Source organism: Spermophilus citellus (genome assembly GCF_964194105.1).
Source record: "Spermophilus citellus genome assembly, chromosome: 7".
NCBI lineage: Eukaryota > Metazoa > Chordata > Mammalia > Rodentia > Sciuridae > Spermophilus > Spermophilus citellus.
The window spans coordinates 103,949,540-103,977,453 of NC_138188.1; the positions used below are offsets into that span (position 1 = coordinate 103,949,540).

At 41.1% G+C, this 27,914-nt stretch overlaps 1 protein-coding gene across 1 annotated transcript; it reads right to left on the bottom strand.

The window, feature by feature from the left end:
* Positions 1-620: 620 nt before the first annotated feature.
* B4GALT4 (beta-1,4-galactosyltransferase 4) lies at positions 621-27,372 on the bottom strand. The gene is made up of 7 exons (XM_081300931.1): positions 27,073-27,372; positions 19,124-19,519; positions 13,743-13,975; positions 11,290-11,477; positions 6,149-6,271; positions 4,101-4,205; positions 621-1,539 (listed from the first exon to the last, which is right to left on the bottom strand). The coding sequence occupies exons 2-7, from the start codon at positions 19,371-19,373 to the stop codon at positions 1,407-1,409; spliced, it is 1,032 nt and encodes a 343-aa protein (XP_081157057.1). The 5' UTR covers positions 19,374-19,519; positions 27,073-27,372; the 3' UTR covers positions 621-1,406.
* Positions 27,373-27,914: the final 542 nt, after the last annotated feature.

Here is a 27,914-nt window from a genome sequence, read left to right on the forward strand (position 1 = left end):
GTGAAGGAGCCATGTAATCAAGATGGATTGAAAGCCCCTGGAGTACAGTTGCATAATACTTGCTTCAGAACATACCTACATTATTTATATGTCCATTCATTCACCTAAGCAAACAAAATATTCTCACAGCTATTCCCACCCACTAATAGAATGGTTTCTATTACCTTCCTTTAATTCTCTCCCCCGTAGTCCTGCCTCCCTTCCCAGGAAGCTCAGTAGTACTGGCGGCTTCTCTCCCAAAAGACTGCTGTTGCCCAAGTCAGTGCCATGGTCCCACCATAATTCCAAATTAAAAGTTTCTCACACCCTGGACCCCTTGCTCTATGTAACCAATCAGGTACACCCCCAAAGCCAGACCTGTGTTCCCAATACCGATTATGGGAAAGGAAGAAGCATAAGAGGATGAGAACAAAAACCTGGAGAGACCCAAGGAATGAGACAGACAAACCCCCCATGGAGCAGGCTACACAGGAGGTTGTACACAAGAACCGGGGAGAGGAACAGCAGCAGGAAAGACAGTGGAGGGTTTTAATCCAATTGTTCTGTTTTAAGAATTACAGGTACTAAAATGGATATGTGTATGGTCTCAAATGACAGTAAAAAACAAGACTGAGCACCCAGAGCTTTTTCGTATTTTACTAGAGAATTACTTCAGAGATGTATTATTAGTTAACATGTAATTTATAAACTGGTAATTCATACCCTACATGTACAAAATCATTTTACAAAAATGCTTTAAAAACTAGTAGATAATGTGTTTTCCTGGGCTCTTCCTAGAAGGTGCATCTGGGGGGTGGGATCCACTGTGGAGCATTAGTGGCGGCCAGCACAGATGTTGCTGACAGTTCATCTGACACTATGTCCTCCTGCCACTTCTTCAATTTCAAGTTCACCACCTCTTGATTCTTCACCTTTTCTCTGTGGCCTTCTTCACCCCTAGGACCCACCACTTCACAGGTGACCAAGCAGAATAAATGAATAACAGAAACACATCTCCGTACCTTTCTATATTGGATGAGAACAATTCTAGACCTCTGAGACATCAGAAATCTTATTTCCTATGGCCTTGTATCTCATAATACAACACTTTAAGCTTAAATAAATCTTCAACCAAAGTTCTCAGGTAGCCTCCACTATACTCTGAGACATTTTTGTACTTAATCCTTCAAGTATCTGTATTATAATATTTAACCTTCATGATCAAACAACTAAGAAAACTGTCTTGCTACAGTGGTTTTACATTCCACATCATTAGGAGCTCTGCGGAGAAAATACAAAAAAGAAAAAATTCAGCCCAATATTTAGCTGCAACATGTTCTTATTATGTGCTACCAAGAAAAGTCTCTAGGCCAAAATCATTACAATCAAATAATCAGTTCTTTCAAATGTCACCAAAAGATGCAGGGTCATGCACCAGCCCAGAAATCCACTGTGATGTTGATATATAAAGGATTGTATTCCACAGAGAGCAACTTATAAGAACAACTCGTCAACCCATCTGTTCTCCAAACTCGTGACACCTGGTGTAGGAGCTTCATCCTAAAGATAAGAACAAATGTGAATGATTAAAAAAAGAATTTAACATATGTCTCCATTGCTTTTTGCCTTGCCCCAAAATGTGGCAAAAGTATTCTTACAAATTACTGCACTTGTTGGGTTTCCTACTGCAAAACAACTTTGTCTTTCCCATTCAAAATAGGAGACAGCAATAATAGCCATGTATTCACTTGTCAGACCCCACATAGGACACTGAGAACCAAAGACTTGCTGCCCTCAGTGAGCCCCAGTCTACAGAACAAAAGGATTTACAAAGACCACTAATACAACAGGATGTAGGTCACCCACTCCTAAAAGGTCTTTGGATGAGCTTCAGAGGATCACTGAACCCTCCAACATTGTTGGGAAAGTTTTGTGTCTGTAGGTGGAGAAGGTACAGAGCTTTCCTATGTCTCCAAAAAAGGAAGGATATGAGTACAGGAGGATGAATGAATGAGCTCCTAACCTCAAATGGAAATCTGGGAAGGGGTGTAGAGACTGCATATTTCAGTCAGGCTTAAAAGAGGTGAGATTCACTAAGAAGGTAAGGAAAAGACACTCCAGGCAGAGTGACCATCCTGGGTAAGGTGCACAGAAGCTCAAAAGAGCTGAGGAATGTGGGAGGAGTGGGCAGTGAATGGAATAATAGGTCTCTAGGAGTTTAGCAGTGAAAAGCAACAATAGGGACAGGGATTGAAACTAAGGGGGAAGAAACACAGTGTGATTTCATTTACATAAAGTTGAAGAAGATGCAAAAGTGAACAACCATTTGTTCCTGAACATGAGAGAAAACAAAAACAAACAAACAAAACAAACAAACAAAAAAAAAACCAAGAAGCAAAGCCAAAATAATTATCACGAACACAAATATTCAAAGAAGTGTCACCTGGGGCAGGGGTGGGTATGAAGAGGGACGACATGGTTTTAAGGAGGCCACACAGGTCATGGGCATACATCAAGGGTAAGTATCAAGAATGTGCACACTTTTCAAATAATTTATAAGTATTATTTTGTAACTATTCAATTAATTTTGTAACTATTCAATAATTAATTTTTATAATGAAAACAATTCACATCAATGGATAAAGACTGTAAAGACAGGAAAGTCAAAATAGCTCACTAGGTGACATTTGTTAGAATGACAGATTTTAAAAATGGGCAAGAAGCCCTTTAATACTATTCCAAAATCTAGGAGAAAAAAATCTGAACAAAGAAATAAAAATTCCCCAATCAGAGCCACAAAAGGAATTGTCTATTTGCCAGGATTCTTTGGTGAAAGGGCTAATTCCTAGGGCAGGAAAGAACAAAAATGAGGTTAGAATCTTTCGCCTCCCCAGAATCCAGGGCAAAAAACTCTCAAAGACTGCCGTGATTCTGTCAAAAGGATTCAGGAGCCAGCTTGGAGAAGATCACACTGGACAAAGATGAGACAACTTGAGTATCAAAAAGAACAACAATCACATCCTGAAAGATGCCAGAGAACCATCTCATTATTCTTAAAAATGATAAATCAATGCTTGGTTCTTTCCCTTTACTCTTCCTTCCCTATAAAACTGTACTCCAGCATACTCCAACAGATGAAGAAGGCAAGTCCTTCTCTGAAAAAAATCTAATAATTGAAGGAATAACAGAATTAAAGTGTTACGACCCCTGATTAAGTCACACATTTAGGCAACAGGCATCAGTGGTGCTGAAGCTCACTAGATGACAAACAGATGAGCAATCTCACAATTAGGGGACCAGGTTGACGATATCTGAACCCACAGATCAATCCTCCCATCATAAAAAGGAGGTAACACCATGGATAAAGTGTTCTTCCCCCAAACTAATATTCAGAATCAGTTCCAGTTTCCTAAAACCTAGAAAAATTCCCCACTTATAAGAAAATATACAGAGGTCACAGGAACCTATTAAATTATATCACCCGAATGCAACTGGCAAAACCCACAATGTAGAAAATTCTACCAGAAAAAATGACCTTGTATGATAAACAAATAAATTATAAATTGTAAGGTATTAAGAGAAGGAGGAGGAGGAGAAGAGGGGGAGAGAGAACCTCTGGATAAAACCAAAAAAACAAAAAAACATCCAAATGCAATGTGGACCTTGTTTAGATATTGAACTGAACAAATCAATTGTTTTTTAAGTATTTATAAAATAATCAGAGAAACCTGAGAACAGATTGGCATTTGATGATACTAAGGAAGTACTGTTCATTTTATTTTAGGTATGATAATGGTCTTATAGTTCTTTAAAAAACAACTCTTTATATTTTGAGAATGTACAATGAAGTACTTACACCTAAGAGGCTATAACACCTGTAAATTTGTTTCTAAAGAACCCCAAAGGAGGAGGAAACAGAGGGGGACGAGCTGAGGCCATGAATTGACAACTGTCAAAGTGAGGATACCATGAACTCTTCTCCTCACTTTTGTTTTTGTCTGAAATTTTGATTAATAAAAGGCCTTTAACAAAATTAACTAGCTTATCTGATCCAATTCAGCACAGTCCTACTGACAGGGACTGGGCCAGCAGGTCGCCAGGCACGTGAATCTAGGGCTTACCGTTCCACATTCACCTCGTTGCCCTGGTCTCTAGTGTGGAAGATCATCGTGTATTTACCCACTTCAGGCTTTGGCCGTAGTATTTTCATTTTATGGAGCTCAACCCTAGAAAAATAACAGAGGAGATTTAAAAAAAAAATCTATCCCATTTATCAACCACAGGGCACTTAAAAAAAAAAGTCACCTGTGAAAATTCACATGAACTGCTTGATTGGGCAACAGAAAAAAAAAAAGGCACAACACTTAAAATATTTCAGAGTTTCTTATAATAGTGGACCCTCATGCAATAAGCCCATGAAATAATGACATGGAACATTTACTACTGGGCACACAGGAAATATGTCAATTTACAGTTGATCATTAAAAAACAACAAACAAACAAAAACTATTTATTAAATAAATAGGGACCTGAAGAATAGAATCAAGTCTATTAGGATCCCTAATTAGTGTTACCTTGTTTTAACCAAGAAAGGAATGACTGTTAAAGCCACAAACCTAGGTTCAAATCTAGACCCTTTTATGTATAACCCCAGTAAGTCAGTTCACTGTTCCAGGTCTCAGTTTCATCATCTGTAAAATGATAGCCTCTCTATGGAGTTGATTTGAAAGACTCACATAATGTAATTCATATGGAACATGAGCTGCAAACTATAATGTTCATGTAAGAGCAAGAAAAGGTGGTGCTAAATAATTAGTAAATAATTCTCAACCCAAAGCACCAGGCACAGTGGCATATGTCTATAGACCCTGGGGCTGCAGGGTCATGAGCTCAGGAGTTTGAAATCAGCCTGGGCAATAGAGTGAGACCCTGTCTCAGAACAAACAAAAACTCAACCAAGTTTTATGTTCAAGTCATTTTGGTTTATGCACAGCATTAGTTGAGAATCATTCTGAAAGCCATGATATTTTTTTCTTATTGAATGAAACCAAAACTTTGGGCTCCCCTCTACCTTGAAGCTGAAGAACAGCAGGAAAAGAGGCAGTGAGGGTATATAACCAGCTGGGCAGTGAAATGGATTTGGGGGAAAAATGGGTACTGGTTACCTCTAGCCCTTGCTTCTCTTGCCCTGAAATCTAGCAGGCACCCCCGTCCAGGTCATAGGCCATGATCACACACTTGCCCATGGGTAGGGCCACAGAGCCATCAGTCAGGGAGTCTACCCCGCCTGCCAAAAACACACCAGAGGCCTTCAGCCTAGACATGGGAACAAGGCCAGCATGCAGACTCCAGCTTTTTCATATCAAAGCAATGGAAAATTTCTGATAGTCACACATCTATTAATTCAGAACCTCAGCTTAGAAATTTCCTTTCCAAGAGGCAACAGCAGGAGGGAAGGGGTCTCCTGTCAGCCAGCAAGGTCCCATGATTCTAAGTCTAACATACTGGCTGCAGGCTCTTTAATAATTACTGATTTCTAGGAGGCAGGGAAACTTCTAACCATCAGGCCACAAAATCCAAGGTGAGAGAGGAGACTAGACACCCTGAGCATTCCCTATGAGCCCCCTAGAGCAGAAAGTGGTCTGAGGGAATCTGAGGGTAATTCCAACAGCCTGGAATCAATCCTGCAAGCCAGTCCATCAGCAGTCCCTGCAGCGTGCAGGAGAGGAAAGACATCCCTGCCTACTACAGAGAGCAGGGTTCCTCAGAGGCTACTGATACTCTCTGCTCTGCACACTGAGAACTGTGTCAGGCTCCCCTGAGGTCTGAGAAAAAGCACAAGGCTTATAACAGGCCCTTCTCTACACTGCAGACTGCAAGTGTGGTATCACTCATTCACTGCTGCAACCATTGATGAGGACTCAAAGCCCTCCACCAATATTTCTACAGCCCAAACAGGAATAAACTATCTTCCTTCACTTTCAAGATGCCCCTGACAAAGAGCTTGGGTTATCCTGCTCTTCCTCCGTGCTCTGTCAACCCTTAAGTGCAAATCTGCAGCCTCTTGCCCTTCTGGATTGGCATTTATAGAAACTAAACATAAATGCAGACTTCCAGAGCCACCACTGATAGCAGAGCCCCTTGAAGGGGACCTTTCTCTGTTGTTCACCTGAGTCTGAGGTCATCGTCTTCGCCTCCCCATCCCCAGTAGTTGTTAGAGAATCCATTCACCTTGAAAAACTGCTGTCTGCTTAGAGCAGTAACACCCCCAAAATATCCACTGTAACGTAACCTGGAGTAAAAGAGAAGAGAAAAGGTAAGAACATTAGTACAAAGCCCTTTTATTTCCCACAGATGCTTCAGAGGTCTTTGATTTCAGGTGGGCCTTCTAGGAACACTCAGGTCCCACCCACTCCTGCTTGATGTCCACCGCCCAGCCTCCTGGCCTCCTATCATGCCTTCATTCCTCTGTCTAGACATGTGCTCACCTCTGCTCACTAAGCAAAGTGCCACCCACCAGTTATTCATACCTTTGTGTACAGAGCTCTGTAGAGATACCTAAATGTGCACCATAACATCAGATCTAGACAACAGACTTCATCTCATGCAATAACCCAGCAAACAATAATGGCTGCTAAGGGAACTCAGTTAAGAAGGATTCTGATGTTACATCCAGGCTCAGCATGAATGAGTGTCAGGATTTAATATATGTTACTTTTACTCTTTCGGGGGACAGGTGGAGAACAAAAGACAGTGCATACACACACACTGTATGTACATATTCTGAAAATCTCCAACTCAGAGTCTGCTTCCTAGAGAACCCAACATACCCCGTTACCATCCCTGAAGTTTTTGGCTTGAGCAACTAGGTAGAAGATAACTGCCTTTTATGAAAATAGGGTACACAGAACAACAATTCGGTTTTGAGAGGAAAAGAGAAAACTATGTATTGGAAAATTGGAATTTGAGATAGCCCTGGAGCTTCTGCCAGTAGGCAAAGATACAGGGTAGAAGCTCACAAGAGAGCAGGTAGCTACAGTTTTTCTTTAGAAATAAGCTACCAGCAGGTAGTGCTTGAGACAGAGGATCACCCAAGACAAAGCAGTGTTGGGAAGAGCTTGAAGGGTGGAACTGTGGGCTATGAACTCTGAAGAACCATTGGGAATACTGACAAGTAAAAGACAAAGAGAGAAAACCCAGGAAGGAGACCAGAAGACAATAGTCAATGAGCACCTTCCAGTCATGTAGGACTCATGTCTTATCAGTGGACAAATTAGCAAAACTGAGAATAAAGATAACCATTAAGTATAACACTGTAACAAGTCAGAGAGGCAAATGAAGGCAGCTCAGTAACTTGGCCATCCCTGAATAAAAAGATAAAACATGGAGGATTTCTAACTTTAATTCACTTCAGCTCAAAAGTTCCAGGATCAATTAAATATCGATGTTTTTCCAGATAAGAAGAAAAGCCAAAAGGGGGGAAAAAAGTCAATAAATATGTAGACACTTGCCATCTAAAGATTTGTATCAGAAAGCTAGTTTGCAGCTCACTTGTTTGTTTCTATGTTCTGCATACAGACTGGAACCCTGCTTGGCTCATGGTAAAAACAGACTTAGCTATATACCTCCAACCTAAAATTCTGGGAAATGGCATTTTTGCAACCTAAAATAAACAAAAGGAAATAAAGGGCTAAGAAGGTGGCTGTTATTGACACCTACTAACATTGACTATAGCCATGGTTATCAGACTCTGTCTGGCTGAGAAGGGGTTCTTAACTACTTGTAGCCGGCAGCTTCATTAAGACCCTGTTAGTAGAACCACCACCCAGGCATAACCTGCCAGGCACCAAGAAGCAATCTCCAAGAGAGAACCGGCATTGATGCTTTGGAAGGAATCTGTCACAACCACCGTCCACCATGTGCAAGGTGGTTGGTTAAGCATGGTGATACATTAGCCCTCCAAGAGTTTATAATCCAGCAAGAGAGGTGAGCATGACAAGGGTTTTGAGAAAGAGTTACTACTACATTGGAAAAGTGGGGCCTGGAAGGGTTCAGACAGAAAAAAATGGGTGATGTCCTGGTGGCCAGAACTCCATGAGAAAAGCACAGGAGGGAGAAGCACAGTTGCCCGAGGATCACCTGAGACAAGCTTAGGTGGAGTGGGGAAGAGCAGAAGAAGACAGGGGAGAAAAGGTAAGGACCTCTTGGTTTTGCAGTTTCCTGTTAAAGTGGTAACTGTCTCCATGTTTATTGATCTTTGCTTTTGTTTTTTATTCTTATATGGAAAAGTATAAATATTTAATTGAGGCTAGAACAGGCTTATGTATTTTTAAAGGGCTATAAAGGCCCCAGGGTGAGGAAAATGTAGTCATAAAATAACAGTAGAGTCCTTATAGATAGCAGGCAGGTGTCAAAGGAATACTTGGCAGTAAAATTTGCCTCAGGCTAGTCCAGGGTTTCTTTCTAGCTTGATCAGATTCTGAGACACTTGGGGCAAGTTACCTTAACTTCTTCCCTTTGCATGGATGCAAGGGAAGCCACTTCTATATGCTCACCAGGCTATTAGAACAGTAAAGTACGTAATTTAAGCTCTGTGGTGCAGTGACACACACTTCCCAACAGAGGGCAGACACTTGGCTGCCTGCAGCCAGACTTGCCAGGCATCAGTGGGATATTCCCCAGGATAGCAAAGGTTAGGTAGAGGGGAAGGAGTGACCTCCTACACTGCTTCCCATCACTCTCCCTTGCCACAAAAATGAAGTCCTTCACATCTTCACATGATACAATAAGAAAAAAATCTAAATGACAAACTAGAACCAGAGAAGAAACTAAATCAGAATAGAAAATTAAGATAAGAAACACAGGACTGAGGATATAGCTCAGGGTAGAGAATTTGCCTAGCATGTGAGAGGCCCAGCACCACACCCACAGGAAATACACCAGAACTCTGACCTGCAAATAAAATTATTTTTATTTTCTAAAAGAGGGCTAAGATTTGGCTCAGAGCTTCCTGCATCCAGACCAAAATGGGGAACACATTCAATTACCTGATTTACATTAAGAAAACCTGTCAGTTACAGAGAAACAAAGGTTTTCTGATATCCAGTTATTAAAAAAAGTAATTAAAAAAAAGTCTGACCAGGTACAATAGCAAATTAAACAACAAGAGTCACATACTGGACTGTGTATGTAGCATCTGATGGAATCCATAAGTCAACCTCAATTCCCAGCAGGACTGCTCAAGAACTCAGCTTCTTTAATGTTCAGCTTAATACAAAAAACACAATTTAGAATCCCAACCCAAGGCTCCTCTGTTAGGGTTTGGATATGAGGTGTCCCCCAAAAGCTCCTGTTAATGCAAGAATATTCAAAGGTGAAATGATTAAATTGTGAGAGCTATAACCTAGTTTGAATGGACTGTATGGGTGGTAACTCTAGGCAGGTGGGACATGGCTAGAGGAGGTGGGTCTCTAGAGCCAAGCCCTGGAAGGGTGCAGATTCCCTGTGGCTCCTTCTCTCCTCTCTGGCTCTCTGCTTCCTGACCCTATTCCCCCAATCCTCCATGAGCACAGCAGCTTTCCTCCACTGGGCCCTTCCCATATGATGGGCTGCCTCGCCTTGGAACCAGAGCAATGGAGTCAGTTGTCTATGAACTGAAACCATAAGCCCCAAATACATTTTTTTCTCCTTTAAGTTGTCCTTTGCAGGTGTTTTAGTCACAGTGATAAAAAGACTAATCAAAAAACTATCCTTAAACAATCCTGTGATTGTTCAGGAAAAAAACTGGGTGATGGAAAGTTTAAGGTTATCATCTCTGGCAATTGTCTGGGGTAAGATCTTCAGTATTTAAGCAGCAATATCACATTCATTCTACATAATAAGTGAACAGATGGCTACACGCTTCTGGGGTGAGGGGGAGGCCCAGCTATGACATAATGCTTTTCTTCAAAGCAAAACAAAACTTCTATATACTAAGATTCAGAAATAAAGATCAAGTTCCTCAAAAGAGAAAAATCTTGTGATTCTCTCCCTGCACTCTGTCCCTGCTGCCTCTACCCACACATGGCACATGGCACCTCTTCCCTAGTGTCTTCCCTCCTGCCTTGCTCCAACCAAAACATTAAAGACCAGTTGAACTGAGCGACCTCCTGTCATTCCTCAGCTGTAACTATGTTTCAACAGCTCCCCCCTGCTTCCACAGGAAATCCAAATTTCTTATCAGACTAAGCAAGGCCTACATCTCTTGCCTCTCCTTCTAGTCACTCATTCTAGAATACTAGCAAACTACTGGCATTTCCTCCAATGCTGGACCATGCTCTCTGGCATGTCTGGAACCCTGCTGGAAGCTCCTATTGATTCTACCAGATTCATGGGCCACAGTCCAGGGAAAAGCTTAAGACCCTTCCTTGGGTTCTTAAAAACACTGTGCTCTCGCTCTAGGTGTTGTTTCTATCCCAGGGATTAGCTAACACAGGGATTAGGCAAGGTCAGCTATGGTCACTGTTACTAATGATTGTTCTTAAGTGGTCCAAAGTAAGAGAGCTAGGCTGGAAAAACAACATGGAAGCCAAGACCAAGTGAGGCATCAGGAGATCCCATTTCCAGTTCACACTCACTCCCATCAGGGCTGAAGCAGTGTGCATACAATTAAGTAAGCACAGAGTTTCATTTGTAGAGAAATTTTCTTGGTTACTGTTGCCCCTGGTTGGGCTTGAATAGGAATTGGTATAAAATAAGGTTGAAAAGCAGCTCCACCCCTTCTGGGGAGGGATGAAGAGATGTAGCACCTCGCTACATCTTCCCATAGTGGCTTTGAGAGAAAGGAACTTGTTCTGGGTGTCCTGGGCTCAGCCTCAGTGGATATGCCTTTTCCCACTTTTCCTCAGAAGTCTAGAAAGTAGCAGCAGCTTGGAAAGAGATGTCCTGTCTCACAAAGAGACCTCAGAGCTGGCCTAAGGGTCACCATCCTGCTGCCTCCTAAAGGGAGAAGTCAGGGATTAACGGATAAACTGCCAGAGGATGTAAACTCATAGGGAACAGCTTGTAAAGTCCCACTGGGGTGAGCTGCCACCATCTGCAGCACTTATAATATATTCTCTCCTGCACTTTCCCTTTTGTCTCTATGATCCTCTGTCAAGGTTGTTATTGGATTTTTTCCTTATTCTGATTCCCATTTTGTACTTTAGGGGAAAATGGACCATTTTTTCCTATTTCTTGTCTTTCGATGACGGTCAGATGCTGTTTTCCACACAACCTTAACTATCACGGGGCAAGACTCAACCTCAGCAATCCACAGGCAGAGCCACCTACCTGTACCCAGTGCTGTTCCTGCCAACCACCAGATGCTTGGGCTGATCCTCACACATGTAAAGGTTATAGTCATTCTCAGGCACCAGGTCCACATCATGAAAGATAAAGCAGTCCCAGTTTTCTTCCTTGAGAGCTTCTAAATATCCCACATTCAAGAGTTTGGCTCGATTAAACTTTTTAGTTCCAGCCTATAAATAAGGGATATTAAAACATGAAAATCTCCTGGAATAAGGTTTCCTATTGTTCCCCTCTCCTGCTCCAATTCAGGAGTTGGTATTTTTCTTGTTAACACACAAAACTGTACTTGTGACATTAAGATCTGACAAAATAAATGTGATGACAATAAAGGACCACTGGGTTTTCTTTTTCTTTTTTTTCTTTATGTTTCACACATACTCGTATTCTGTAGCTTAAAAACACTCTGGAAAGTTGTCCGTGGTGGCACAGAGCTTCAGTCTAGCAGTGAAGAGTTCTGGAGATGGGCTGCCTGCACAATAGTGAATATTCCTAACACCACTGAACAGCCTCCTTAAAATGGATGAGAGGGCAAGAATAAATAAAAGTGAAAAGAAATGGCTGACATGGTAAATCTTATATGTTTTGTCACAAGGAAAATTCTTTAATATAGTTTCAAAATATAAATAATTCAAATAATCAATAATGTATTGTACATCTAAAATTTATTAAAGGAATAGTCTTGTGTTAAGTGTTCTTATTACAATAAAATACTTTTAAAAACTCAAAATTCTCAAAAATATTTTTATTTATTCCATTTAAAACTACAAAACCTCAGACAAACTAGTCACGCTAATTAAAGGATAAAGGATATAAAAACATAAAAAGCTCCTAGTCACTGCTTCACTGTTAACTCTTGGCTGATCCCAATCTTACCCACAATGAGGAATCAACACTAAGCTTCCAAGAGATTTAGCTAATAGCTTGCCAGAAAGGATCAAGAAGTCAGAACCTATAAACAGAAAAGGTTACTGCAAATATTTCTAATCTATTTAAAAGTTTATTGGAATTACTATAAGAAAATCCTGTTTTATTATTAATGACAGAGGCTAATCTTCATGGTGAGTGGCCTTATAGAAAGAGAGTCAAGATTTGTCACTGAGTAAAAAGTTTGACCTTTGGTAAGATCACCAAAGCTATGGTATGAAATATTACCAGTTAATGCTGTTTAATATAGTTTAACGGTATTAACTGTTAAACTATGTGTTTTAGTTATTATATGCTTCAGTTATTAACTTTTTTGTAGTATTAATTTTTCACAGCCAACTGGATCAAATATATTCTAATTTGATTAATAGTTTATCACAATATAAGTGCAAGCCATTCTCGGAAGTTCCCAGAGCATTTTCCTGAAAACAATTATACAAATCAAACGTGTTTCCATTCATAAAAATAATGAATGCCATCCTGAGTAAGAACTCAGAATTAAATAAATTAGTTTTGGCCAACAATGTTAAGAATAAAAATAATTTTAAAAGAAAACAATTGTAAAAGTTTGGTTAAAGTCCTTAAATATGTACATGGATGTACTAAAGAAACACATTAATTTTCTGGAGCTACAGTTGTATCACAAAGAATACAGTGCATAGCTAATCCTCTGAGCTATCAAAAGTTCTACCTCAAACAAATATCACCAGCTAAAACCAATATTAATTAAGTTGCTAATGATTTTGCATGCATTCTTAGATTTTGTAAGGGTTTGAAGGAGCATCATTTGGATAGCCCAGGATTGAATCTAAAAAGCATAAACATGGATGTTTAAACTGATATTTTATTTTATTTTATGAAATTTTAATATCAAACAGGCATCTTAAATCAATCACTCCACTGATCTCAGAGGTAAACTCTTTAAAAGTAGCCCACAGTTACATGTTTTACCTGCTAAATGATGCTTCTTGAAGCCAAATAAGTAAGTCAAGAATTTTGAAATTAAACATATGTGTCTGACAAAATAAATAGTGGCAAAGTAAAAAACAAAAATGTGAAGAGTCACAGAACTGAGGGCTATTTACATGTGGCACTCTGATATATCAAAGTTCTCTGTCTAGATCTCCACTGAATAGCTACACTTAATAATGGAAAGTTGAGCATCTCATCATGTAGTATATAACAAATGCAGAAGGAAACATCATGAAGGACCAGTAAGCCTCAGGGAAATTTTAGGGTAGGTGTTGGCTAAATAGGAAGAGCTCACAAGAACAGGCTTCATCCGGAGGTTCATTTTAGGGCAGTAAAATATCCCAGAATGTGGTCTCCAATTCTTGGGATAAGAATTTCCTCTATTGCTTTCAAGAAGATGTGAAGTAAGAGAACTCTCCTTTGATAATAGTTTGATGACAGTTTACCCAAGACAGTCAATGGGGTCAAATGGCCAAAGCCCTTAGAGGGGGAGAAGCCCATGGGCAGGGCCTGGGGCAGACACACACCACCCCACTCACCTGGTGGATGATGTAGATGCCATACTCCAGCTGCTGCCTCTGCAGGAAGGGATGAAGGTGTTCCAACAGGTACATCAGGTGCTTCTCTCGGTTCCGGTGGGGAATGAGGATGGCAACCCGCTGAAGAGCTTTACACTCCTCAGGGCGATACCGGCCTCTGTGCACCTTGGGGTTTTTAGCCTGTACTTCTTCTAAAGTGAGATCTGGTTTGAAAATAAGCTTGCTCTGGCCTCCTACAATAAACACAGGACACAGATCATAACAGAAGCTACCTCACAAAGTGCCGAAAGGCTTACATGAGATAACACAGGAGAAGAGCTCAGGCTGCTGCCTGGCGCCCAATGAGCACTCTGAGTATTCGCTCATACTAATACATTTTTAAAGTCTCATTCAGTCAAGAACTATAACCACAGAAACATGTGACAAGGAGAACTGGCTACAAATGCTCAGCAATTCTGCTCTACAATCCACTGGAAGTAGGAAATGGAGACTGTGCTGGTGACCCAAGTGATGAGCAAAGGGCTGAGCTACAGTAAGTGACTCTTCAAATATGCTCTATCTTCTCCTTTTCAAAATTCCAGAAGGAAGGTGAAATCTCTTGAAAATCAAGAGCATTACACAAAATCAAGCTCCTGGACAAAGCCTCATGTCCACTTCTTGCCTAAACCCCCTGAAGGCAGAGCACTGGAAAGAAGTAGAAAGCAGCCCCTCCTCCAGGCCCAGTGGTGACTGGTATATGCCACACTGCAACAATCCTCCCTCTGTGCCACCAGAGCAGACGTTTCCAATCAAGCATAGCATTTATTCAGTGGGTCCAGAAACGACTTGACCAGATGAAACCTAAGGCCATCCATGATAACCAATTCTGTGCCAGTTTTCAAATATCAGGCTGAAGCAGCCGACTCTCCTCATTTGACCTGAATCAACAAGATCTACATACAGACTGGTAAGAGAGAAGGCAGAGTTCTACTTAGGGAACTGTGGTAAGGTCCACTTGCAGAGCCACCTTTAAAACAACAACAAAAACAAAAACAATCCACATATACTGAAAATTGAAAGTTGTACTATCTCTCTCTGAGCAAAGCAGTCACTGGCCCTTCCTATGTCTCAGTCACCATGCCTTGCTTCTCTGACTATTCCCGATGTTGGTCATGATGGTTAGGCCAGGCTCCACTATCTAACAGTGCCTTAGGGTTCTACCCAACAGCACTCAGATAAGTAATAGCCTCAAGACAACCAAAAGAATTTCTGACCCACAAGAACCTTCCTGAAGAGTCTGTATATGAGACAAAGAGTCAATAGTCGTCACACCCTAAAAGTAAATAATAAGCAGCAGAGTTACATGACACACACTATAGGAACTGCCCACAGCTACTGAGCTGCCCAGGGTTGAAGGGGTGGCCACTGAAATGGCTTCCCATGTGGCCTGTTAATAAACCCCATCAGTACCTCACCATGCCTCTGTTCTTGCACCTTAAAAGAGCTTATTGTGACTGGCTTGATGTCACTGGTCCCTTGATGTCACTTGCTCACCTTCTCACCGTGTAACTTTCATGTGCCCTAACCTTTCAGTATCCACTTTCACTTAGTCCCTCTGGGTTTCCCTACCAGTTCCCCAGAGCATCTTCTTCAGTTCTCTCCTTTCCTAGGTTGCAAAAGGACCATTTTAAGACATTGCTATTTATGTCACCCTCTTAATCCAGTACTTGTTCCATTTGTGTCAATGCTCATCTCTTCTTTATGTAAGACTTTACTGCTTAAATACATTGAATAGATTCATATTTTAGTAATTCATTTTCATATCTCAGTATGTGTAATTTGTAAATGGAATATACATCAAGAATAACACTTTAGGGGCTGGGGCCTTGGCTCAGTGATAGAGCACTTGCCTCGAATATATGAGGCCCTGGGTTCGATCCTCAGCACCACATAAAGATAAATGAATAGGGGGCTGGGGTTGTGGCTCAGTGGCAGAGCACTTGCCTAGCATGTGCAAGGCCCTGGGTTCAATCTTCAGCACCACATAAAAATAAAAAAAATAAAGGTATTATGCCAAACTACAACTAAAAAATAAATATCGGGGCTGGGGATGTGGCTCAAGTGGTAGCGGGCTCACCTGGCATGCATGCGGCCCGGGTTCAATCCTCAGCACCACATACAAACAAAAAGATGTTGTGTCCACCAAAAACCAAAAAAATAAAAATAAAAAAAATTCTCTCTCTCTCTCTCTCTCTCAAAATAAATAAATAAATATTAAAAAAATATATATATAAGTAAATAAATAAGGGCTAGGGATATAGCTCAGTTGGTTGTTTGTTTGCCTAGCATGCACAAGGCCCTGGTTCAATCCCCAGCACCACCACCAAAAATTAATTAATTAATTAATTAATTAATAAAATAAAGGCACTGTGTCCATCTACAACTAAAAAATATATATTAAAAAAAATAACAACACGTTGATTTTTCCATGACTAAAAGGAAGTAACAAATCAATCTGAATACAAGACTGTGATTCAATTGAAATGAAGATGGAGGAACTAAATACCTGTCTCCCCTCTTAAGTTCATGTGTTGAAGACTTAATCCCCAATGTGATGGTATTTGGAGGTGAAGCCTCTAAGAGGTAACTAGGTTAAGATGAGGTCTTGAGAATGGGGCCTCCTTGTTGGAATTAATACCGTTCTGAAAAGAACAGGAAATCTGGATCTCAATCTGTGTGTAGTGTGTGTGTGCATCCACGTGTGTGTGTGTGTGTGTGTGTGTGTGTGCATGCATTTGCAGACCAAGGAAAGGCTGTGCAAGAACATAATCAGAAGACCACCCTCACCAAGAATCAACTGTGCTAGACCCTAATACTGAACTTCCAAAAAACCTCCAGAACTGTGAAAATTAAATTCATGGGATTTTGTTACAGCAACCCAAGCACACAGACTAAGACAGAGGGTCTGCCACCTTTTTTTTTTTTTTAAATACCAGGGATTGAACCCAGGGTCACTTTACCACTGAGCCATTTCCTCAGCCCTATCTATTTATTTATTTATTTTTCCATATATTTTTTTTATAGTTGTAGATGGATAGAATACCTTTATTTTATTTATTTATCTGTTTTTTATATGGTGCTGAGGATCAAACCCAGGGCCTTACAGGTGCTAGGCAAACACTCTAACCACCGAGCTACAACCCCAGCCCTCAGCCCTTTTTTAAAGTATATTTTATTTAGAGAGAGGTTCTCACTAAATTGCTTAGGGCCTCGACAAGTTTCGGAGGCTGGCTTTGAACTCATGATCGTCTGCCTCAGCCGCCCAAGCTGCTGGGATTACAGGTGCCCACGGGTCCTCTGAAGCCTCATGTGCAGCTAAGAACAATGAGCCCCTAAGAGCCCTAGGCCACCCCACAGAGAGTTCTTTAAACATATGCAGAGAGTCAGAACCACACCACAGGCCAGGGAGGGAACTGGACTGCAGAAATGTAAAGGGTCACTGGGACTACATCCTGCTGGCTCACCACAGAACAACAAGCACAGGCACAATGGGGCACACAGGGACATAAGAGTAACTCTGGCTAGGACAGTCCCAGAAGTCTTTGTGGAACAGGAGAAATCTAAACTGGATTTCTGATGGCTAAATAGGAATCTACCAGGCAGACAAGGATGGAGGAAAGGCATTCTCAAAAAAGAACACAATACAAGTAAAGGTTCAGAGGAAGTGTCTGGAGAACTCGAAGCATTTTGAAGGTCTGTAGGATGAAGATATGGGAGAAATATCACTGAGTGAGGTTTTTTCCTCTCAAATTTATTGTGTTCACTAAAACCAATTTACTATGCATTTAAGTTGAAAGTCAAGACATCAAAGGGAAATCAAAACACACATGACATTTAAGAATAAACACTAAAGATAACATTGAAAAACTTATTTCCTGCTCCTAGGCTCCATAACTTTTGGGCCAAAGAGATGTGACACCATAGAGGCGCGAGTGTGCCTGCATTTCTTTACTTACCCGTCTGTGAGAAGAACATGCCCAGGCTAGCCCACTGGTCTCAGGAGAAGGATGAAAGACCCATGGAGCCACGCCACCGCCCAAATCAACGAACTGTATTATTATATGCAACAGAGAGACTTTTGTGGTCGGAAAAGAAAATCGGGTATGCTCACATAATGGAATACCACACATCAGTGAGAATGAACAAACTATGACCACAAATACCCATGTAAAAAGATCTTACAAAAATTATGTTAAGCAATAGAAGTCAAGCACAAAAGAGTACACACAACATAGCACCTCCAATTTGTAAAGTTCAAAAATAGGAAAAATATCATGAATAGTGTTAGAATCTTGAAGCAAGTTTAGTGACTGAAAGAAGCATGGAAACTTTTGGGAATTCTAAGAAGATTCCATTTCTTCAACTGGGAGTGGTAGTGTATGCCTATAATCCCAACTACTTAAGAAGCTGAGGCAGGAGAATTGTAAGTTTGAGGCCAGCCTGGACAATTAAGCAAGGTCCTGTCACAAAATAAGATTTGTAAAAAGGGCTGGGGGGGGTAGGTCAGTGGCAGAGTACCCCTGGGTTCATTCACCAGTGATAGGGGACAGAGAGGTGCAACTGATGGGAACATGAGGTTAAGGGAATAATTCTATAAAATGGGCCCACTGTGCTGACCTCCACATCCTTTCTTTTCCAAGAAACCTGCAGCCCTGCCTGGCTTAAGTAGACAGGATATGTCACATTCCTCAGCAAACTACCTGGTGTCTGCAGGAGAAATGCAGGCCTGAAATAATGTTGATAAGAGGTATCCAAGTTACCCAGAAGGGGGAGATTTTTATGACCCTTTTCTTAGAAAAATTTATGGTTAAGAATCCAATTAGAACTAATCAGTATGGGTCAAGGTGACCCAGAGTTGTCATGGCAGTGGGAACTTAAAAGTCTGATATTATCCTGCTGACAGTCAAAAATCAAGAGGCAGACCCGGGCAGGAAGCTTCTCTGGAATCCCCAATAAAACTAGAGTGCAGGGGAGGCCCACTGTCCCTCTCCTCTCTGAAAAGTGTCTCCTTTCCCTTTTCCTATCCCTTCAATAAACTCATGCCTATTACTCTGAGTGACATGTCTGAAATCTTTCTGATTTGATTGCAAGGATTGGGGTTTGGAGGGTGGGGGGTGGTCTTCACGCTGCCTCAACTTCCTGGAAGGCTCGAACCTGTAACATTAGTATCAAGAAATTAAAAAGATTCAATTTATTAACTTACATGCAGGTTACAGAGGTATCTTCATTTTGTGAAACTTAACCAAGTACACATCTGTTTTTATACTTTTCTATATATCCTTTGGAGCTAAAATAAAAATTTTACAAAGTACTTGTAAAAACGAAAAAAAGGAAACACTTACTGAGGTCTGGAGATATATAAGGACAGTTGTCAAGTTCTGCTTTTTTCATGGAGGCTTCATTAGGCAGAGTTTCTTCCTTCCCCAAAGCTATGGCCTTAAAGTTAGCCATGAAATCCTTTGCTTTGGGAATCTCTTGAATAGCACCCACAAAGTAGTTACTGGTGGCCCATCCAACCACCGTCAGGCATAAGGTAAAAAGCAACAGTAACCGTAACTTGTAGGAAAGGTGGAAATGCAGGTTGAAGCCCATGTCTTCAATTTTATGAGTGATATGTATCTTTCTGCTTTGATCCAGATGAGGAAGCTTCAAGTGAAATTTTTCCAATCTGACTGCAAACTAAGGACAACAAAAGATGCGATGGCTGCTTCTGCCCATTAGTTCTGCTCCAATGATCTCTAAAAGGCAATCACAAAAGACATGTTGCTTTGAATGGAAATCCTATCCTGAAATGATTCACTTCAGCACAAACAAAACCCATCCCCAATGGACCTTGACTACAGTATCAGATTTTAGAGATAGAAGGCTTCCAACATCTAGACATTACTGGATTATTGCCCAGGCTGTCACCCAAGAAGAGAAGCCACATCCAGATGTTATACAGAACAAAATGGTAAAAGACAGAAAGGGGAATGGCATCATTTCTGAGCTGGGGACAGCCTAAATTACAGCCCAACTGGCTCTCTTCCTTAGTTGCTCCATCCTGGCACAGCCTTTAGGGTTCACAAAATGTAAAAACTTGTATGGAAACATATTTGGACCCTGTTAGATCTCCCAAAGTCTCGTGTGTTGAAGGCTTGATCCCCAATGTTCAGAGGTGTGGCCTCTGGGAATTTCTCTAAACACAATGTTATAAATGGACCTCTAATCTCATCGGTAGATGAAATGGATCAATGGATTCATATTCGATGACATTATTGGGTGATGGTAGAAACCTTGGGAGGTGGGGTCAGGTTGGAGGAGATGGGACACTGAGGGCATGCCCTAAAACGCTATATCTTGTACCCAGCCCCCTTCCCCTCTCAATAACGCTCCCCTTGCCATAGCTACCCCCTGCTTCCCAGTGGCCATGAGGTGAGCAGCTTTCTTCAGGCCCAGCTAATAGTCTGCAGCCTCTGAAATTGTGAGCCAAAATAAATATTTCTTCTGTTAAGTTGATTTTATCAGGTGTTTTGTCACAGAAACAGAAAGCTAACACAAACTCAATAAGAAAATAAAGAAAAATACCAATGTTCTTTTGCCTTGTGAGCTAGAAAAGCATGGCCCTTAACAATAGAAAATGAGTGTTATATTCTCAATGAGACACTGGAATAGGGCCCACCCCCCAGTGTAGAGTTGGATCTAAGGCAAGAAACCTAAGGAAGTCCCAACACAGGAGGTCAATAAGAAAAACAGGTAGAACTACAATGTGGTATTTTAGATCAGGGGTTTGGATTTAGACAGAAACTATAGCTCTACCACATATCAGCCACATAATCTTGAGTCAGTCACTTAACCAAGCCTTAGTTTCCTTACCTGTAAAATGGGGATCAAAATAAAGAAATCTATCTAGAAAAACTATTTGTATTATATATTCCCATGGTTTGGATGTGGTTTGCTCCCCAGGGTTCATGTGTTAGAAACATAATCCCCAGTGTGACAATCTCGAGAGACAATGGGACCTTTAAGAAGTAGAACCAAACAAGAGTTGGTGAGATCACTGGGGGCACTGCCCTTGGAAGGGATTAGGTAGTTCTCATGGGACCCATTTCTCTACACCCAATGTTATAAATGGACCTTGAAAGAGCATGTTTACCCAGGAAGTAACTAAAAAGTATGGCCTGTGTTTAGGCCCTATGAAGGCATCACAAGAAGTAAATGGTGAAGGCAATAACAGCTAATGAGAAGAGCCATTGATTTGTGCATTTACTTGTACCATCATACACTGTGGTTAAATCACTTGTATAAATTCTCAATTCAACCTTGAGACATAAGTTTGTCTTATTTTATAGATGAGAAAACAAAGGTTTGGAGCAAATAATTAACTTCCCTAAGACCACATAAACTAATTAAGGGATAAAGCTCAGGTGCTCAGTTCCAAAGGCCGTGCTTCTGCCACATCCTGAATTCACACGGACACTTTCTCTATTCTCCCCTGATGTCGAGGTGGGCCCAATACATACAATATGCAAGTTCCTGCAGTGGTTCCCCCTACCTCTCCACATCCTCCTGTCCCTTTCCTTGGACCTGTCTGTTCAGATGCCTTCCTAGAGGTTTGTCTTCCCTGCAGATGACAGTAAGTCATTAGGTTCCTGGAACAAATCAGACAACTTCTTATGCACTTAATTACAGGAAGCTTAAATACAGGGTTTTTTTTTTTTTTTTTTATAAAAACCTCTTGAATAATTTGGCCCCAGGAACATTGCTTTTCTAAGAGCTATTTATGGAGACACAGTCCCCTGAAAGAATCATTGAGTTGAGGGAATTTATGATCATACTGTTACTGTTTTAGTCAGCTTTTTCACTGCTGTGATAAAAGAACCCAACCAGACAACTGTAGAGGAGGAAAGGTCTATTTAGGGGCTCACAGTTTTGGAGGTCCCCATCCATAGACAACAGACTCCATTCCTTGGGGCTCAAGGTGAGGCAGGATCATTATGGCAGAAGAGCGTGGCAGAGGGAACCAGCTCACATGATGATTAGAAAGCAGATAGAGAGGTCTCCACTTAACAGATACAAAATATATATCCCATAGCCACGCCGCCAGTGAACCATTTTTTCTCTAGCCATACCCCACCTGCATCCAGTTACCACTCAGTTCATCCCATCAGGGATTAATTCACTGGGTTAAGGCTATAACCCAATCATTTCTCCTCCAAACCTTGCACTGTCTCACACAGGAGCTTTTCGGGGACACCACATCCAAACCATAACAGTTACTATCATGTTAAAAGCAAGAAGGACCATAAAGAACACATGTCCAGCTCCCTCATTTTGTAGAGGGGGAGGCATGGCCTAGAGATTGAAAAACCTATCCTAGGCAAAGAGTGTATCAGAAATGTCTACACCTTTTACCCAATTTTGCTATGAACTAAAAACTGTTTAAAAAAAAATTTTAAACCTACCCTAAAAGTAAAGAGCTATGAATAATCATAAACTAATATTGCTAATAAATTTGTTCAAAAACAAGGAACTTATTCTAAAAGCAAGAAGTCATTATGAGCAATTGCTGATCCTACTTCTTGAGACTACATCTGACCCCAGTTAAGAATAATCAGCTACCTCTTTTTATAAGCCTAAGTGTCCTTCACGAAACTAAATGTACGAAAAGCCAGCATGAAGGAAGTTCAAGAGCGAGATTGCCTTGGTTCCTGTGAGTAAACAGAGGTGCAAAGACACTGTCTCCCCAGAGAGATCTCCACCCTCCTCCCCTGCTTATGGGCTAAGCGACTGGGGGTTACCACTCAGTATGTTTCTCTACCCATAAAATGAACTCTCATTACAAGCCCCAGAGCTATTTTCTATAAACGTGGCTGTATAACCAATGTGATCCTGCAATTTGTACATGTGGGAAAAATAAGAATTCATACCCCATTTGAATCAAATGTATGATATATGATATGTCAAGATCATTGTAATGTTTTGAGCAACTAATTAAAAAAAAAAAAAAACTGTCCCGAATGTCAGGGGGAATCATGACTGCAGAGAAAAAAATTCAGGCAACGTAAGTTATTTTAGGGCAACACTCACCACCCTTTTCCTCTCTAGAAGTCTGCCCTAGAGTTAGTTGGAAATAATCCTGCTTTTGCATTTTTTGTCTTTCCTTCCCTTAATTCAGGCAGTCTTTTCTGAGTGCCTGCTGTCTTGAAGCACAGGGTAGGTACCAAGGGAACAGAAAGGGAAGCAGAGCATAGTTTTTTGTGCTAATAGTTTACTTCAATCTTTTCCAGATGAATCCATTTGTTTTCTAACTATGCCAGCCCCACTCCCACTTGAAAGCACGGGGAATACATGAAACAAGATTGGAAAAATTTTGAGAAGTACTGAAGGTATCATAGGAGACAGGAAGGACACCAAGCGTCAACTCCACAAATATTTACTAAGCACTCATGCATCAGTGCAAAAGGGTGTAGTCTTCATTCAGCAACGGAGAGCACCGAAACCAGCATTCCAATGTCTATGTCAATCTCATCAGTCTGCAGATACAGGGTGTCTGAGTGGGCATGATGGCCCAGGCACAAGGTACTATTCCCCTGAGACTCCCTGGGGCACCAGTGCTACTCCGTTTACCCTTGCAGAATTCCTGGGAGCTGATTATTTGCACACTAATTGTCCTACCTTCCTTAGGCCTCTGGTGTTCACTGTCCCAATTATAGCTCCTTAGAAGGCTTCTGAGTGATCACTGCCTGATCCTTATGCACCCTTGGGCGGTAGACAGGATGGATATGGAGACAGCTATTTACATGTACAAGTCACTATACTCAAAAGACTGAGCTCCAAAGGGCCCTAACTAGAAGCATTTAAGCAATAAAATAATGGTGACACTGTATTGTAGCCCAAGAATAAAATGACCCTTCATGAGTCAATACTAATACAAATCATCACAAAATAAATGAACAGGAAAGAAAGGGCAGCTGTCCCTTACAGGAAACTTTCAGTTAATAAGGAAGTGGGAAATGGAAAAAAAAAAATTATGATTAGGCAAACATCACAATAATAACTATTGCAAACTGCAGACAAGACTCACCAATGTGTACTAAGGTTAAAGGAAGAAATTTTGAGGATCAGCAGAATTTGCTTATTCATAAAGTATCTCTCTTGGCTATTAACTACAAAGGGAAAGGCAGTAACTTTGTAGTGGAGAAACCCAACAATGTCACCTTAAGGAAGTGACTGAGGTTAAAATCCTGTGAACTGGTAATATGTCACACCAAGCAGAGAACATCACTTCTGTAGTATTTATGCCAAAACACATGGCTTCATAACAAGCATAAGAAAACATCAAACAAATATTCCACAAAATAACTAACTGGCATTCTTCAAAAAAGGAAAAATTATGAAAGACAAGGAAAAAATCAGGAATTATTTCAGATTGGAGGAGATGAAGGAGAATTAAAAACTAAATGTGATGTGGGATACTCAAGGGACTATGGAAACAAAACCAAAAGAAAAAGAAAAGACACTTGTAGCAAAACTGTTGAACTTAAAATAAAGTCTATTGTTTAGTTAACAGTAGTGACAAATGTACCATGGTTATGTAAGAGGTTAATAATAGAGAATAATAAAGGAAGCTAAGTGAACACTGTGTCATTTTCCCAACCTTTAAGTAGGTCTAAAATGAGTTAAAAATAAAAAGTTAAAGGAGAATAAAGTCTGAGACAGAGTATATCCCAAGTCAATATAAGGGAGTACATTAACTTAATTCTCCAAGAGAATCACTGTTTTTTGTATTCCTAATGCCTCAAACCAACATAATACATAGCAGGTGCTCAATTTGGTAAATAATGAATGATTTTCTAGGAAATGTTAGTTGAAATATATTAAGGACACATCACAATTCCAGCCTAACTACTAAAAGAGATGACATAGTTTAAAAAAAAAAAAAAAGAGGGAGGCAGGATAAAGTTAAATAGAGAAAGAAAAATTAATGGATATAAAATTCCATCTTCAGAAAAAATTTTAAATCAAAAAGTTTCACCCCAATACTAGCTCACTTTGGTTTACAAACACCAACCCTTTTCAAAGGGTAGTGGACCCCATCTCTGATAAATGGCACTCTCTCTGTCTTGCTCACCACCTTCTGACCCTCTGCCACTGTGTATTCAAATAGCTAGGTCTGGGACTCAGGAAAATGCAATTTTAACAAGCTCCTCAGGTGAATCCTCTAGGCAGTAAAGTTTGAGAACTATTGAAATAAGAGAAAGGACCTGGAAATAGAGCCTTCAGAAATGTTAATTTTCCTATATGTGAGAAAACCAAGACAGGTGAAAATGAGATTGATAAAATTCATTGAAATAGCTTTTGATTCTGTCATTTGGGAAATAACCAGAGGGGTTGACCTTGCTAAAATAACCAGAAATGGAAAAGAATCTGAATATTAACAATGGGGATCTGATGTGATTAATTATAGCATATCCACATGATAGAATACATACTTTCATTAAAATGGCATTTGAAAATACTTAAGTATAGGGGAAAGTGCTAAGTTGGGGGAAAAATAATATAAAAATGTATATAAAGTACAATCCCAATTCTGTAATCTATGTAGGTACATATCTTCTATATTAAAAAATGCCAGAAAGAATCACTCTCAGTCATCTCTCAGTTATGAATTAGGGAAACTTGTTTCTTCTGTAACTTCTAATTTACCATGGTTTTTATGACAAAAACAATTTTTTTCCTGATAAAATGACTACATAGTTTTTCTTTAAAAATGTATTTAAAGATGACACATTAGAAGGATCATGACTTTTAGTTACAAAAGTTTGACAGCAATTCATTCATATAACCTTTAAGAAAACCTATTCTAAATGGGCCCAACAAGTCCCAATCTCAAAGAAAAACCTCAAAGGCTTTCAGTAAATTCAATACTAGAGAACCCTGTGGTCTTGGCTTGAAATGCTTATTCTTAGGCTCTAGAATTTTTTTATTTTATTATTACTTCTTTTTTTTTTTCAAAGGTCTAAGTTGGGGCCAAGAAATCTATATTTTTAAAGGGAACTCAATTCATGTCTGAGACATGAAGGCAACTTTGAGAAACCATTGTTCATTAATGGCTTTTTAAAAAAGACTAGAAAACAACAACTGACTTGTTTTGGATGTTCCCATTCTTTATAAGTATCTTCAAAAAAATAATCAGTTCTCAGATTATTTGCAGGCACCTCTGAATAAAGCACATAATATTAATAGCTCAGCTTAAAGTAGATACTAAATACTTATATAATCCCAGAGCTGGTTTGATTGCCCTCCCTACTCATTCCCCCTCAGGCTACAGAAGTGCAGTTCAAAACTTCTCTTTAAGAGATGTTTTCAATCAGAGCAAAGCTACAGACCCCTCTCAAAAATGCATATATCAGGGACACAGAGTTTCTGCAACTTTATGGAGTTTCCAGTGTCCACAAAGTCTAAACCTGCTCTACAAGCTCAAATTCAAAAACTATACCCAAACAAGCACTATCTCCTTCCCCTAGGGAGACATTCCAGTACTTCTGGCCACGTTCCAGAATAGTCCTCCAAGCCCTCTTTTGAATACCAATTTCTCAACATGAACCCTGAATCCTATTCATTCCAATCTAAGATTTCTTGACCTTCTTGTATCATCATGTTCTTTCCCTTAAAAAAAAAAAAAGTAGCTGATTAATGTTTAAAGGAGAAAAACCACACCACGTCTCCTCAGCTCTCAAATTTCCACCTTTTTCCAGCTGCCATTCATCAAACAACCAGATCTACCAGTGCCCTCAAGCCTTGATGTCCTCATCCCTCACCCACTCTAGAACACTTTGCAACAGAGTGCACACCCACCCTCCTTAAGGCTACCAACCTAAAGGCCTTCCCTTGGTATACATCCCCCCCCCGCCCCGGGCCTTACCCCACCCCCAAGCCAGAGTCAACAGAACTTATCTAATGGAAAACAGAATAGCAAGAGGCACCAATCAACAGATACAGAATAGAGCCCGACTGAGGGCAGAGGTCTCTGAAATCCTTTAAAATCCACGTGACAAACCCTTCCTAAGAAAGATGAGAACTTCTGCGCGCCTCGCAGGCCCCCAGGCTGAGATCAGTTTTCCAGGGAAAACGGTGAGGAGGGGGTTCTCAGGTGAACACGCCCGCGGGGCAAGAGGTGCTGATAGGCGATCCAGGAATCGTGATGCGGGGCCGCTGGGGCAGCGCCCTGGGTCCTTCCCTACCGGGCAGCATCCCATCTACCCTCCCCGGCCCGCAGCAGAGGCTGTGCGCTGCGGAATGCCGTTACCTGAGCCTCAGCCTCGCGCCAGGCTTGGCCTCCGCAGGCCCCTTGTCCGGTCCGCTGCTCCGGTAGACGCAGGACAGCCCCAGCAAAGCCAGGCCGCGCGCCCGCCCAGACCGAGACTGGGGACAGACCCAGTCCGCCACCCAGCAGTCGCTGCTCAACACCCTCCTCCCCGGGATGGCGCGCCCCAGAGCCAGCGGAGGCCGCGCGTACTCGCAGATGTAGCAGCCACAGCGAGCACAGCCCAGGGGAAAGGGGAGGTGGCAAGGAACAGCCCCGGGGACCGCCCTCCCTCGCGGGAGGCGGCTCCCGAGTGCGCGCTCCGCCTCCCGCCCGCTCGGCCTTGGGGGAAGGTCTGCCCAGTGTTTCGCGCGTCTGGCGCTCCACCCGCGGCCACGCGAACGCCACCCGGGCGCTGGAGAGAGCAAGGGGAGGGAAATATCCATCTCGCCCCTGGGTGATCGTAGAACTTGTGTCATAGTGGAGTAAGAGCTGGGCTCCCCAAATTGCATTTCCGCAGATGTTCACAAAGCCCAAGGAAGGGGATTGGAACCTTCCCCCTTTACAGAGTAGGAAACTGACCTTTCGAGATTAATAAACTTGCCTTCTATCACCCTGACTGGTTTCGGCCTTGTCAACTGCGAATGTACTGAAGTTCCGGGCTTTTATCATTTTGTAGGAATATTAATATTAAATGAATAAATGTTTTAAAATCCTAATTTCTTTCGTTACAGAAAACCAAAACAGAATTATGTTTATACTAAAGATTTGAGTGAAACATTATAGTGGGTTCTGCTTAAGCAGACAGAAAAGCCAGCTAGATTCTCCAGGGCATCCTTCCTATC